The sequence below is a fragment of the Symsagittifera roscoffensis genome, chromosome 3 (genome assembly GCF_963678635.1).
Source record: "Symsagittifera roscoffensis chromosome 3, txSymRosc1.1, whole genome shotgun sequence".
NCBI lineage: Eukaryota > Metazoa > Xenacoelomorpha > Acoela > Convolutidae > Symsagittifera > Symsagittifera roscoffensis.
Genome location: NC_087064.1, coordinates 27602243 through 27618406, shown reverse-complemented (window position 1 = coordinate 27618406; position 16164 = coordinate 27602243). Strand labels below are relative to the sequence as shown.

The following is a 16164-nucleotide window of genomic DNA, read 5'->3' as shown; positions in this document are numbered from 1 at the left end:
GTGAGGCTACGTTGCCAACTAGTTCGTGGATGTTGGGCATTTGGTTTTTATTCTCGTAAATTTGTTTGTTAATGAATTTAGAATCTAGAGCTAACTTTAACGATTTGTCCGTTTTGCAGGTAATAACAATTGGGCTAATAAATCTGTTTTTGTCGCAATTTTCTAGTTTTTTGATATGTTCTTCGGATTTTAATCGGTTTAATTCTGTCTTTACTGAAACGAGTAAGTGAAGCGGAACGCGTCTGCCCTTTAATCGGATCGTTTCATGGAAATGTATTATCTTGGTTTGATTTTTATTATTTCCAACCCGAAGGAAAAGTTGTTCAAAGGTCTTGGATATCATATCTATTTCTTTCTCTTTGTTCGAAGAAGAAAATAAATTTATGGACTTACAAGTTTTCTTGTTGATGAAGTGAGGGAAATGATTCTGGGATACTTCAATTCCCACTTTCGGCAAATTGGCATTTCTAAGGATATTTCGTTCGTGTCCTTCCGTTAGAAAAAAGTGACATTCCCTGTGGGACCATCCATTCGAAAAAATTGATACGATTAGCTTTCCAATGATATTGATCGAGTTATCCGTGAAACCGCAATAGAGTTCTTTCGTCGCCTGATCCACCGGATATTTCTTCGGATATGGGTCTCGTAGCTTCAATTCATGAAGAACGTTTTGTTTGAGGAAGCTCACTGGACTAGCTGAATCTACTTGAATATTAAAAATTACTTGATTCTCTTTTCCTAAACCAATGTTTAGCAATTTCTTCAATTCTTTTCCTTCGTTATCAAAGATAGTTGTCACATTTAATACAGAGTAATCATCGTTATCGCTCTGTCCAGATTCTGACCAGGCGTTTATTACTCCACAGCATTCTCTATATACAGGGTCATTATTTACATCCGGTTGTTCCGAAGGATAATTACAATCTGTTTTATGTACAATTTGGCTGTCTACAATATTTACATTTTTACGGCGTGATTTACAAAGTTTGGTGAAATGTCCGCGATCTTTACACGATATACAAGTTGTGTCCTTCGCGGGGCACACTTCCAGGTGTCCATTAGAAAATGTTCCGCCGCATTTCATGCAAGTGTTCCTCCTTTCGATATTTAAAGTGGGTTCTCTTTTAATATTAAAATGATTAAAAGGATTAATGGAAGAATATCCGTTGGATTTAAAAGTACTCGTCATCTTCATGTGGTTTGTTATACCTTTTTCGTCAATCAGGGCCACATTTAATGCCTCCAGAGGTGCTAAAGTTTCAGTGAGGAGTTTGCGTTGAATGTCCGAGTTCTTCATGTTATTTATAAAAATTCCGCGGATCCATTCGTCTTCTCCTGCGGATATATTACATCTCTTAGCCATTTATGCGAGGGCTCCCCAAAAATGTTCCAACGATTCTCTCTCTCTCTCTCTCTCTCTCTCTCTTTGTCTTCTATTAAGTAACTTGTGTCTTTCAAATGTTACATTTGTTTTTCTCACGAATGCTATCGACAGATTTTCCCAGAACTTTTAAAAAGAGATTTGTAGGGTTTTAACTCTTGTGAACTTTTGGCCGAATATTTTCTTCCGTTCATTTCCAAGAGCTAAGTAAAGTATAGATCTAAATTTTTTGTCGGCCCCTTCGAATCTCATGCCATTAAATCTCTTTGTTTCTGACTTTTTCGTCGTCGTATCTTTTTTGTTCGCGAATATTCCTTTCCAAGCGAGATGTTTTTTGGGGTTCTGTTTCGCTCTCCGGAGGATTTTCCAGAAGTGGAGGTTGTGGATGATAACGTTCTGTCGGATTTAGCAGATTGTCCAAATCGATATTTTTCTTTGCGATTATTGCTAATTGGAATAAATCGCTCCACTCCTCCCAAGGAATTGGTGGGTCCACCGTGTGGTTTTAACAAAATGAAGGTATACCTCTCACGTTTGATTCGTTACTGTTAGACTGCGCCATGATAAAATTATCCTTTGTTATAGCTAATTCTACTTATGTACAGTTAAAAGCGTGTTAAAAAAGTGAATTAATCTCAAAGTAAATACATTAAAAAGTGAGCAGCGCATTTTCTCCGCCGGAGAGAATGAGCATGTCAAGGTCAAAGCTAAGTAACCAGTTACAAATGAATTGGTATTAACTAGAATAAAATAGTGTGATTTACGACACCGTGATTTACTTCAAAAAACACGAAAAAGTTGTCTTAGTGTCAAGAAAAATAATCTGAATTTTCCAGTTTTGCAGACCAAACGAAGTTTGGTTAAAATGACAAGTGACAACTGAATTTCGATTTCACTCGGTTTGCAATTTTTTTTTCAATTTTTTCTAAACTTCCCCTTCAAAAATATTGCGCTTTTCTTTTCTCAAACTGTTTAAAATGGTCGCAAACTCAAACAATCATAATGTCAAAACAAAAAGACGCAGGTATTGTGTTTTTATTTAAATTTTGAGCTCAGGAGATTGATATTTTTCAGACATATAAAAACTTTCCGTCAAAAAAGCTACTTAAAAACTCGAAAAAATGCCACTTAAAAAAAGCTACTTGAAAGTTTTTTTAACTATTTGCTTAAAAGTACCGTCGGATTCATGTAGGTCTTTTGTAAATTGGTTAAGATAATGTGAGTTTGCATTAATCTTTTCTACTTTATTTTGAAGCGCTTCTCGGTATTTAGACACTAGTTTTTTGTGTTCTGAAGAAATTGGGAAATCAATTGTGACCTGTATACCGGAAGTAGAAGGATTAATTACAATTTGATTATTTGACATATTTACACTCTTTATAATTTTACGGTCCTGCGAATTCATAATTAAGCTGCAATTAAGAATTAAGAAATAAATAAAAGCTGGATTTGATATAGTAATTTTTGTTGTGTCAATGATTGAAAAATCCGAAGGAAAACATTTGGAATTACAAAGTTCAGTTCTGTGGTGTTTTTGATTGAAACTTGGAATAGATGAGTTAATAAATTTAAGAGCTGTGATTATCACATAATTACGTAATTTTGTGTAATTGGAATTTTCTGTAGTTAAGCCAATGGTATTGCATAACAATTTATTTTTATCTGAAAGATTTAAGGCTTTGTATATTTTGTCGATAGTTGCGACTACGAATTCTTCATCAAATTGAGATGGGGGGTTGCTTTTTCCGAAGGGAATCTTGAAATTAGATCGGTAAAGCACATGTCTTTCCCTGCTAGATGTTTAATTGTGAAATTAAAGGTTGAAAGGCAATCGACCCAGCTTGTTAAGCGGCTGTGGTAAGTTTTGTTTCCGTGATTTGGTGGTAATGCTGAATGGAGGGCTTTATGTTCAAAAATAATTTCGAATTCGGAACCGTACTGATAGTTCTTATAGTGCTTAACCGCCCAAATAACTCCCAACAATTCCAATTCATTTGTCGAATATTTAGACTCGTGTGGGTTTAAAAATCCTGAAGCAAGAGATATCGTTTTCCGTTCAATTCCATGGGTTTGTTCGAGTGAAGCGCCCAGACCATTATGGGAAGCATCGGTTTTTACTCTCCTAACTCGTTTAACGTCAAAGTGAGTATTTTCTGTGAGGTTAACTATTTCTAGTTTTATTTTCTCGAACGCTTTTTTATGATCCTCAATCCAAGAGAAAATCGTTTTCTTGTTTAATAAAGGTCTTGAAGCGCTTTCGAGGGATGCTAAACTTGGTACGAATTTGATATATTGGTTTGTTGACCCAAAGAATGATCTTAGTTCTTAAAGGTTTTTTGGAGTTGGGATTTGTTTGATCGCTTTGGTTTTGTCGATTAGGGGGGCGATTCCTGACTTTGATATTTTAAAACCGAGCCATTCTTTTTCTTTTTGAAAGAATTTACATTTTAACCATTTGACTGCGAAATTGTAGTTATTCAAAGCAGATAAAATTTTATAAACGATGTTCTTGTGATCGATAAAACTTCCTTTGGAGGCAACTAAAATATCGTCAAGGTAACAATTAGTAAAAGGAATGTTTCCGATTAACGAGTCCATGATTCTTTGAAATTCATTTGGCATGTCGCTCAGTCCATAAAAACCGGTTAAAAATTGATATCTGCCCGTTATATCTTTGCCTTCCAGACTAAAGTTGCATTTGACTGCTAGTAAAATTGTCTAAGGAAAGTTGGCTATATGCGTTCTTTAAATCTAGATTTGTAAACCACATTTCTCCGACAGAATCGTTTGAAATTTGTGAGGCTACGTTGCCAACTAGTTCGTGGATGTTGGGCATTTGGTTTTTATTCTCGTAAATTTGTTTGTTAATGAATTTAGAATCTAGAGCTAACTTTAACGATTTGTCCGTTTTGCAGGTAATAACAATTGGGCTAATAAATCTGTTTTTGTCGCAATTTTCTAGTTTTTTGATATGTTCTTCGGATTTTAATCGGTTTAATTCTGTCTTTACTGAAACGAGTAAGTGAAGCGGAACGCGTCTGCCCTTTAATCGGATCGTTTCATGGAAATGTATTATCTTGGTTTGATTTTTATTATTTCCAACCCGAAGGAAAAGTTGTTCAAAGGTCTTGGATATCATATCTATTTCTTTCTCTTTGTTCGAAGAAGAAAATAAATTTATGGACTTACAAGTTTTCTTGTTGATGAAGTGAGGGAAATGATTCTGGGATACTTCAATTCCCACTTTCGGCAAATTGGCATTTCTAAGGATATTTCGTTCGTGTCCTTCCGTTAGAAAAAAGTGACATTCCCTGTGGGACCATCCATTCGAAAAAATTGATACGATTAGCTTTCCAATGATATTGATCGAGTTATCCGTGAAACCGCAATAGAGTTCTTTCGTCGCCTGATCCACCGGATATTTCTTCGGATATGGGTCTCGTAGCTTCAATTCATGAAGAACGTTTTGTTTGAGGAAGCTCACTGGACTAGCTGAATCTACTTGAATATTAAAAATTACTTGATTCTCTTTTCCTAAACCAATGTTTAGCAATTTCTTCAATTCTTTTCCTTCGTTATCAAAGATAGTTGTCACATTTAATACAGAGTAATCATCGTTATCGCTCTGTCCAGATTCTGACCAGGCGTTTATTACTCCACAGCATTCTCTATATACAGGGTCATTATTTACATCCGGTTGTTCCGAAGGATAATTACAATCTGTTTTATGTACAATTTGGCTGTCTACAATATTTACATTTTTACGGCGTGATTTACAAAGTTTGGTGAAATGTCCGCGATCTTTACACGATATACAAGTTGTGTCCTTCGCGGGGCACACTTCCAGGTGTCCATTAGAAAATGTTCCGCCGCATTTCATGCAAGTGTTCCTCCTTTCGATATTTAAAGTGGGTTCTCTTTTAATATTAAAATGATTAAAAGGATTAATGGAAGAATATCCGTTGGATTTAAAAGTACTCGTCATCTTCATGTGGTTTGTTATACCTTTTTCGTCAATCAGGGCCACATTTAATGCCTCCAGAGGTGCTAAAGTTTCAGTGAGGAGTTTGCGTTGAATGTCCGAGTTCTTCATGTTATTTATAAAAATTCCGCGGATCCATTCGTCTTCTCCTGCGGATATATTACATCTCTTAGCCATTTATGCGAGGGCTCCCCAAAAATGTTCCAACGATTCTCTCTCTCTCTCTCTCTCTCTCTTTGTCTTCTATTAAGTAACTTGTGTCTTTCAAATGTTACATTTGTTTTTCTCACGAATGCTATCGACAGATTTTCCCAGAACTTTTAAAAAGAGATTTGTAGGGTTTTAACTCTTGTGAACTTTTGGCCGAATATTTTCTTCCGTTCATTTCCAAGAGCTAAGTAAAGTATAGATCTAAATTTTTTGTCGGCCCCTTCGAATCTCATGCCATTAAATCTCTTTGTTTCTGACTTTTTCGTCGTCGTATCTTTTTTGTTCGCGAATATTCCTTTCCAAGCGAGATGTTTTTTGTGGTTCTGTTTCGCTCTCCGGAGGATTTTCCAGAAGTGGAGGTTGTGGATGATAACGTTCTGTCGGATTTAGCAGATTGTCCAAATCGATATTTTTCTTTGCGATTATTGCTAATTGGAATAAATCGCTCCACTCCTCCCAAGGAATTGGTGGGTCCACCGTGTGGTTTTAACAAAATGAAGGTATACCTCTCACGTTTGATTCGTTACTGTTAGACTGCGCCATGATAAAATTATCCTTTGTTATAGCTAATTCTACTTATGTACAGTTAAAAGCGTGTTAAAAAAGTGAATTAATCTCAAAGTAAATACATTAAAAAGTGAGCAGCGCATTTTCTCCGCCGGAGAGAATGAGCATGTCAAGGTCAAAGCTAAGTAACCAGTTACAAATGAATTGGTATTAACTAGAATAAAATAGTGTGATTTACGACACCGTGATTTACTTCAAAAAACACGAAAAAGTTGTCTTAGTGTCAAGAAAAATAATCTGAATTTTCCAGTTTTGCAGACCAAACGAAGTTTGGTTAAAATGACAAGTGACAACTGAATTTCGATTTCACTCGGTTTGCAATTTTTTTTTCAATTTTTTCTAAACTTCCCCTTCAAAAATATTGCGCTTTTCTTTTCTCAAACTGTTTAAAATGGTCGCAAACTCAAACAATCATAATGTCAAAACAAAAAGACGCAGGTATTGTGTTTTTATTTAAATTTTGAGCTCAGGAGATTGATATTTTTCAGACATATAAAAACTTTCCGTCAAAAAAGCTACTTAAAAACTCGAAAAAATGCCACTTAAAAAAAGCTACTTGAAAGTTTTTTTAACTATTTGCTTAAAAGTACTTTATGCGTGTTTCAAGGTTCAAAGAAATTATCGAAATATTCGCGCTCGGGGTAAATTATCGAAAAATTCGCTTTACCCTGATATACGAGCAGTTTCTTGTTCATGGGTTTATCTGGGTTTAAAAATAACCAATTCAGTCGATTTGGAATAGTTGACTCGCAATGTATTTCGTCCTATCACAGGGGTGGCAAAGGGCAGTCGAATCAATCAGGGATTTGCTCTGATACACTCAACCGTGCTTCCTTTTGAACTGTTTTGAGAATGACTTTTTTGAAAAACAAAAATATATCAGACAGTGTTTGTTTGAAAACGTGATTTTGTTTCTATTTTTAACATGGAGGCCAAATCATAAAAGAAAGCTCCGTAATTGAGTTGAGTGGTTGACATGTTAGTTTTCTTGCATCTTTAAATACATTATGATCAAATTGTGCTTGAAGTTAGTGATGTTCTGAAAAATAAATAAAACATAACTAAAAAAAAATGTCTTTTTCAAACGAAATCGTATTTAATGCTGTTGAATGATTTGCCCGACTTTATAAATTTTGAAACCTGTGTTCTAACACTGTTTAGAAAAACTCGGCCAAACTTGTTTCAAAGCAGAATGCACAGCAGAATGTAAAAATTCAATAAATAGTACCATACAACCATAAAGAACCCCAATTCATTCAGGTCTTAAAAACTTAAGAAAACGTCAATAGCTCAATCGGTCTAGCAGATTGTTGAAAATTTCCTGTTCATCTGCTATGTGATAACAGTTTGAGCTAAAAGACCAGAAACTTTTTCTGCTAAAATTGGCTACTATCGGAAAAAATTGCAGATTTGTTTGGTTAGTGATCTCAATATCGCAACAACAATTGACTGATCAGGATCTTTGATAATTAAAACTGTGTTTATGGGCGCTAGGAGGGGAGTTATGAACTTAACTTTAAGGAAACAGGTACAATTTTTATAGTGCCGATATTCAGATCTCATCGGGGTGTTTCCTCAAATAGCGTACTTGGAAGCCTCCTGAAGTTACCGTTGCAAGTAACTTTGGTGGATTAAAGCTCTCTGTACTAAACTTGTATTTAAATTTACAATTGTTATTAGTATCATATTACTATAATTCATTTTAACATTCCGACAAATGGCTAAGAAAAATGAAATTGCTTTATAAAAACCAACCCAGTTTTTTCGAAGGTCGAATGAAAAACCTGGAGTTTTGATAAGTCTTGCAAAACATTTGATAAAAATCTATAATTGCGTGGGACAGCTGTTTTAGCATCTGAAAACAAGTAAAAAGAAGCATGAACAGTTTTTTCGTTGACTAAAGCGTTTTGGCAACTGTTTTTTCACGCAATCAGGAAATTAATTCACTATCCTTGGGCCTGGATAGTGAATTAATCATTTGATAGTGAAACAATTCCTGCGATCCTGAAAAAAAAATTGTAGCTTTTACTTCTCATTGTCATTTTTTGCAAAATTAAGCAAACACTGCTCCATAGACTTTAAAAGGCACTCGGAACATTCAGGGCTTCGTCATGATACAAGCAGTTTTGTTCATACTATGACGCCAAGCTAGGTTTTAAAATTGAACGCAAGTTTGTACTTTCACGCTCTGGATTCCACAGATATCCATGTATTCAAAGGTGTTTCATTGATATCCACTAGCAAATGATAACAAACTAAATGCCGAAATTTATATTATGTATAAGATGTGAATGTTGGTTACTGTTTAGTTAATTTTGAAAACGGAGAAAAAAAAATCGAGATACTTATTCAATTCTAATGTGTAGGGTGTGAACGTTGGTTACTAAATCGTGTACGTCTAAAAAACAACGATAAATTTTTGTTGGTTTTCAGAAAAACACTTATCTTGGTGACTGAGTCAACTTCCCTTAAATTCAACAGTTTGACAGTTGATTTCACAGTCAATTTATTTTATTTTGCGGAATTTCATAGTTTTTTAGGTTCCACAAATGTTTTAATACGGAATTTAGAGGAAAGATCATTTTCTGCAGAACCCACTCATAAACTATAAACAGCCTTAAAACTCAAAACATTAGTTTTTCGTCTCAGTTGCTGATATAGTGGTCTTAAAATTGTAAAAAAGAAGGCAATGAAATGGGTTAATTATGTAAAAAAGAGGAAATTGGGAAAGAGATTAATTCTGTCTCAAGTGCTAATATAATTATCTGAAACTCTAAAGTAAAAAGAGTACAAGGAACAGAAATTTAAATTTTAAAACTTGTAAAAAAAAACAAAGGAAGTATCAAACCGGGTCCTACATTCAAACCTTTAAAATTATGGTTGTGCGGTTCATTTACAAATTGCAAAATTCTAAACAATATCTGAAATTCTTAACAATCTCTGGAATCCAGTTGCAACATTTTGACTGGGAAATCCCCTAAAAGTTTTCGAAATCCAGCGTCATTTCTTTCTAGTTTGCTTCAACTGCCATAGACCGTCCATCTGCGGAATCAAAAAAAGAATGCCCGAAAATCTGCCTCCAAAAACCGCGTTTTCTCTGAATTTCGAATTTTTTGCTTGTTATACAAAATGTAATTTAAGCGCTCAGTGCTCAGGTGTTTAATCATTTTTCCTTGTATTTCATCTGATTTCATTTCATAGATGTTTTTCGAATAGACGGTAATAGAACAGTTTCGATGATCAAACTAAACGTTCTCGATGAAACGCTTCTCTCTGAGCCTCCTCAACGGTCCAAATATAAACAAAAGCTTTGGCCATTCAGTCGTGTTGAGATTTAGAAAGACCAACTGCCTCTAAAGAAGTGGCAATTATATCATTTCAAATTTAATTGAAGTAAATAGTTTAGCTTTTTAAGACGTGAACAGAGAAAAAACTTAACATTGTGCTTAACATACCGTGCAGAAGAGATTTAAAAATTAGATTTTTTTGTGATCTTTTTTATCAATACTTTAACCGATTGCTTGTTCATCAACGTTTAAAGGCAGTCAGAGTATGCGCAGCTCTTTGCATAATGGCTGAATCCTTATGACTCAGAATTCCTTTCAAAATGAATTGAGGCAAACTATTTAGTCTTTTTAACGCATGAATAGGTGCTAGCATCCAACTTCAAGCGTTAATAATCAATAATGATGAATTTTAGTACCAGTTTGAGATAAAAATGATTTTTAATAATTAATAATCGATTATATTCTCTCTTTTTGAATTCAAATATAATCAATTACAATACATTATTATCGACTATAATCGATAATTTTTATACAAATGTCTAATTTTTTTGTTTTGGAGAAAAAATCTATTGTAATCGATTATAATTGTTTATTATCCTTTTTTTGCCCATTTTGTCTTCGACCTTGCACCTGAATTGCTTATATTTTACGCTTTTCGTAGACGTTGGTTTATGTGAAAATTGGGAAAATTGTTTCAACAGTTTCCAAATCAACTCAAATTTATAACGTTTTTGAAATTTTTTCTTGATAAGAGTTGTTTCATGATACTCTTTTTAATTTGTTTTGACCACCAAAAAATCAGCACACAGCTTTAGTTTCATGATTTATAAAGAAGGGTTTTATTTCACATACCGCGGGATTCTTTCAACTAATATGAAGGGATCTCTATGAAAGTTTTTTTTTTGCGGTAAAATTTTGTGTTCAGATGAACCAAAGAGTTACAAGACATCTCATTTTTAGAGCTTTTTGACAGAAAAAAGTTTTATAATCTATTATAATAGAATATAAGAGATTCTAAGAGATTTTCGGAAAAATTATTTTCAATTATAACTGATTATAATTCATTATAATGTCACGAAAATGTTATCATTATAAGGGATGATATTTCATTTAAGCATCTAAAATGTAGTTTTGCTAAAAGTACGTTATAATTGTAATATAATTGATTATTTCCGCTTTTTACTCAGTGCGGGTGCAAAACATGCATTTTGTCCTTAGCGTGGAGTTCACTTTTTAATCCGTTTTATCAAATGTTTTGAAACATCCATACGCTTTTGGAGCATTTATCACCTTGACTTGATATGAGAAGTCCTGTTAGAATAAAGTTTTTGCTGTTCTGTTGGAGCAACTCAGTTTTTTTTTAAGTTTGAAGGGCCAAAAAACCACTTAAGCTGAAATTTCCCCTTGATATGGACTTTGGACAATTTAAATCGTCAAATCATTAGCAAGCACACTTCATTTCTTGCTTTCTAATGAGACAATTTGTAGCATTTTTAAACTCGACTGGTTCCCCAGGCGATATCAAAAAAGTGTCTTTCTTGATAAGCATCTTCCATTGTAATAAGTTAGAAAAAAACATGAACAAAGAGTCGAATCAGACAAAATTTCAATTATAATTTAGATCTGATTCTTCAGACAACAGATCTTCTAGACAATTTCGTTATTGACCACGAGAGCAGAAGTTTTTGAATTTTAGGAAACAATTATTGTTAAGACTAAATAAAGTGCCAAAATGATGAAAGAAATTTCGCAGCGAGTGACGATACAGGTTAAGTTGAAAGGATTCTAATGATCTCTTTAAAACTAATTTGCCAACCATCGTTAGTTTGCGATGTTTTTTTCGTGCTTGTTATCGGAGTGGGAGGGAAGTTTTGCGCAAGAGAATTTGGTTCCGTCCAATTTTCTGTACTTCAAAACAGGTGATTAAAATTAATAAAATGTTTTCGTCATCCATATTACTTCACATTTTTCATTCGAGATCTCCAATGCTGTAAACAATTACTTGTTTGGCCCGAATAAATTGAAAAGGTGTACGACAGTTTTTATATTGGTATGGTAGCAATAAAATCACACACAGCCAAAAATCTAAAAGAAATTGGGCGGAAAGCACGTCTTAATTTAATGTGCTGTTGAAACGTAAGACAACTCATCAAAGGAAAAATGAAAAACTAATTGGAAGAAAAAACTAGCTTCGAGGCGCATGAAAATAGGTCGCAAAGTTCCACAGCGCTCTCGCAATTAGATTCATTTTGTTAAAAAATGTTCCTAATTTTACTTTGATTGGTTATCTAAATTGCTAACAAATCCCGGGTCGACCAAAATGTGCAACCATACGTTGCACCATGCATGGTTCCTTGGAAACTATGAAAAATTGCCGACGTAATTTTATGTTAAAATAAAACATTTTCCATGCATGACGCGACGTATGGTTGCACATTTTTTTTATTATGGGGGACTTCAAATGAGACAATTTGATACTTTTACCGGGGCTGTTGAGAAATGATATGTTACCATGGATGCTTGCAATGTATGGTTACTATGGTATCATGCATGGCGCGACGTATGGATACCATGAAAACATATGGCGCGACGTATGGTTACCATGGAAACATATATGGCGCGACGTATGGTTATCAAACAACCATACTTGGCGCGACATACAAAAACTGAATAATCAAATAAATTCAATATTCTCATGGGTTTATATTTCGTGAGTTTTATTTTTTAACTCGTTTCAAGATGTGCCAAATGAAGATTTGCTCCGGAATGAAAATTTAAAAAAAAATCGAAAAAAAATATATTTTTCACCAATCACGCATTTTTTTGTCCAAAAGTATGATCTTACTTACCCCCTCAAAATTTGAAAATGCAAATAAACCCCGATATTTACAAAATTTTGTCAATACTGTTTGTGTTGATGCATGGCATGCTCTATTAAAGTTGTTTTTGTATGGAAACATCGTTTCCATAAATAGCACCATTATGGTGCGACGTATGGTTTGCATGGTGAAAAAAATCAAAAATCTAATAAAAGCGTATCGTGTACTAAAGATACATTTTCTCAGTAATTTTTGTCAATTAACTTCTATTTTCATGGTTTTCCAGAGAAAAAAAAATGTGAAAAATCTCTTCCATACGTAAAAAGCTATTTTGAGGGTTTTTAAAACAAACGTATGTGCCACGCATGATTAGTCATTTTCCATAAAAATTATGCTTGGATGTGTATGGTTGCGCATTATCATATGTGAAGTTTGTTTCATTTTTACGTAGTCGCTCACACGTTGTTTTGATAACAACATGAATTATTTCGCAAACAGTAACGTATGAATAAGATCAAATAGTTTATTGCTAGTCCATTTGGTTTATTTCAATGCTGGCTTATACCAAATTTACCGTCTAAAAGAACGAATAAATCACGCGTAAGCAAAATTAGCCAATCTTGCCTTTTTCTCACTCATATAACAGTACAAAAAATCTCACTCACAAATTCAAATTCAAAAAAATAACAGGACTGACCGTACCAAGACAAAACCCTGAATCTTGAAAATTCCGACGGTTCATTAGTGTTAATTAAAAAAACTAAGGTTGAAAAAATTGATTAAATAAAAATTTGTGAAATTCAGTTTTGTCACTCACACCTTATGTCCAAACATAGGGCACTTTAGCCGTCAGTAAGCAACTTATCAGAACAATTTCCGCGCCCAATTGACTCTGTAAAAAAAAACTAGTTGGCCACTTACGAATTAAAGGCAGAGATAGTGCTACAATTAAGTTTTAAAGTTGACCAAGATAACAAAAGTTTTAAATTGCATAAACATTGCATTCGAAACTTAATTTTTAATGTCACTGCGGAAAACAAAATATATTGCCTTAGGCCACATTATTAGATTCAGTTAGTTTTTCTCTTAACCCAAACTGGATAATTTTTTTAAACCTGCGCCACGCGTTTGGACGAAATTGGAAATTTTTTTCAGAGCTTCGAAATTTGCCAAATCGTTTTTTTTTCAAAGCACCCTTTTGCGCACTTGATATATACAATTTTCAAAGGAACAACAAAAAAACCCTGAGCTTAAGTGAAAATAGTTTCAAAATAATATTTTTAAATGATTCTTAGCTTCAAAATAAAACTTGGTTTCGAAACACATCTTTTGAAAACTGTGCAGTAATGAATTTAAATCAATTTTGAGTTTGCATTATTGAAAGTGAAAAAAAATAGTTAAGCTCTGACTTGATACATAACCTGAAAAAATTTGTTACCCGGAGCTCAAACATAGTAAACTTCCCCAGTGATTATTAGGTAACATGATGGGGTTTAAAGTAGACAATTTGGGACTATTAATGTGCAGTTATTTTTTTTTACAACTAAGCTTGGGGATATTTTTTTCAATCAATCAATTTGTGGCAGAAATTGGACAAAAATTGCCTGCAACTAGGCGTTTTTTGATGAAAACTGCCTACATATTACACTGCTAAAATGGACAATTTGGGATAATTAATGCGCAATATTTTTCTTTTTTTTCAACTAAACTTGGGGTTGTTTTTTTTTTCAATCAATTATTATTTGGCAGAAACTGGACGGAAATTGACTGCAACTAGGCGTTTTTGATGAAAATTGCCCACATGATACATTGCTAAATTGGACAGTTTGGGATAATTAAGGCACAACATATTTGTTTTTTTTTACAACAAAACTTGGGGTTGTCTTTTTCAATCAATCAATTTTTAGCAGATGAAGACGAAGTTAAAATGGACAATTTGAGATAATTAATGCGCAATTTCTTTCTTTTTTTTTTAAACTAAGATTGGGTTTTTTTTTCAATCAATCAGTTTTTGGCAGAAATTGGACGGAAATTGCTTACAACTAGGCGTTTTTTGATGAAAATTGCCTATATGATACATTGCTAAAATGGACAATTTGGGATAATTTTGGCGCAATGTTTTGCGTTTTTTTCACAACTAAGCTTGGGGTTATATTTTCAATCAATCAATTTTTGGCAGAAACTGCACGGAAATTGCATGCAACTAGGCGTTTTTTTATTAAAAGTTTCTAGATTGCGTTAATATACCACGTGTGAGCGGCGGAATAGAACGTTCCAAATTGAATTGGGGCAAATCCATCGTCTAATTATTACGATACGAGTTGCTAAATATATCCCCTTGTACTTGAATAGCGTGCGGGGGACAAAGTGAAAAAAAACTTTTCCTGGATTATTCCATCATTTTTCAACCATTTTTCAATTGGTCTTTAAGATCAGGCGGATCATTCTGGACTTCGCTTTGATCAGCAAGCAGCCTTAGTGATAGGTTGAATGTAATTCAGTTCGTTTGGCTTCCTTCATATTTCGATTATTCGTTTTATAAGAAGAGACCGACTTTTTCAAAACAAAATGATCCCACAGTGTGCACAAAATTGATTAATTTCACGTTTAATTTCAATGAATCACTATACTACGCAGGGGCGGATCTAGGATTTACTCGAGGGGGCGGATTTTCAAAAAAATTTCGAAAACATTGACGACCTTTTTTTTTCAGGTCGCCCAAATTGATTTCCGAGCTCTCCTTGAGCACTAAAAAGACGCCGTTTTGGCCAAATTTTCTGCGCCGCAGGCATATTTTTGAAAAAACAGGTCCGTTTTTGGGCACTTTTTTGAAAAGGTTGACAAAAAAATTGCGTTCTTTTGGCGCGCGCTCCCCCTCAAAGAAGTTAGTATATATTGGCGCCAAAGGTGCCCTTGGAAAAATTTTAGGGTCGGTCGGCCAAAAATGGATTTCTTAAAAAGTACCAAAGAGGGACCCTTTGGGTCGGCAGGGGGCCGAATTCCTGAGGAAAGAAGCATTCGCGTTAAAAGTTTTTTTTTCATGCAGACTGAAGAATCTGGAAGAAGTTAAACGTGGCCGGGACGACCGATGGTACACTGTGCACTACCCCACGTCTGGCTCCGGGATTGGACCAGCTGAGATTGTGTTCCGGAGGAAAGTGAGGGGGGCGTTTTATCAGAAGATGGAGTTGCAACACTTCCCAGTGGACGTGCAGGCAATCAGTGTGCAAGTTAGCACTGATTTTGACAGGAGTGAAATCACACTCAAGGAAGACGACCAGGTAGTGTACAATAAATCACTCGATGAAGCTCTCTTCCTTTATCTAGAATTTGGTTCAACTGGACTCGCTAGCTCCAGATCCAGAGTAAAGTCAAGTATTTGTTTAACCGGAACAGAAAAAAAACTATCTACTCATGATGAAAAAAAGTTCACAACTTCAAAAAAAAGATCTGCACTCATTGTTGTGTAGTTCCTATTTATGAAATTAGCAAATCATTGATTGTTTTTTATCGGGATTTTTTGCGGCGCGATTTTTTTAAAACCAAATTCGATGATAGATTTTTAAAACTGAAAGACAAAAATTTTTTTTTCATTATTGTTTTTTCGCCTTCTGAGTAGATACGGAATGTTATTCTTTTCAAAATAAAACAATAGAAGACAATATACAGCAAGAAAAAATAGGCCAGCAATAACATTTTGCTTGAAGATTTCGATGATCAAAATTACAATTTTTGATCATCGAATTACAGTTTTTAACTTTCATCCACAAAATGGTGCGACCTCAGGCTTGGCGCTTTTGTTGTCACTTGAAGTTAACTCGAACATAATTAAAATTGATGTTGTAAATACTTTTCAAGTTTTTCTGTTTTTTAATAGCTTTTTTCTATTTTAATCTGATCATCCATGCAATATGATCT

At 34.2% G+C, this 16164-nt stretch overlaps 2 protein-coding genes across 3 annotated transcripts in view; one reads left to right on the top strand and one right to left on the bottom strand.

The window, feature by feature from the left end:
• Window positions 1–16164, bottom strand: part of LOC134841199 (long-chain-fatty-acid--CoA ligase 4-like) — a 454776-nt gene that overhangs the window by 232244 nt on the left and 206368 nt on the right. The window lies entirely within an intron of this gene.
• Window positions 1–16164, top strand: part of LOC134841959 (uncharacterized) — a 45754-nt gene that overhangs the window by 27223 nt on the left and 2367 nt on the right. For both annotated transcript variants that reach the window (XM_063858061.1, XM_063858062.1), the window contains one exon: window positions 15293–15527. In XM_063858061.1, the coding sequence (XP_063714131.1) occupies window positions 15293–15527 (235 nt within the window). The remainder of the gene's footprint in view (window positions 1–15292; window positions 15528–16164) is intronic.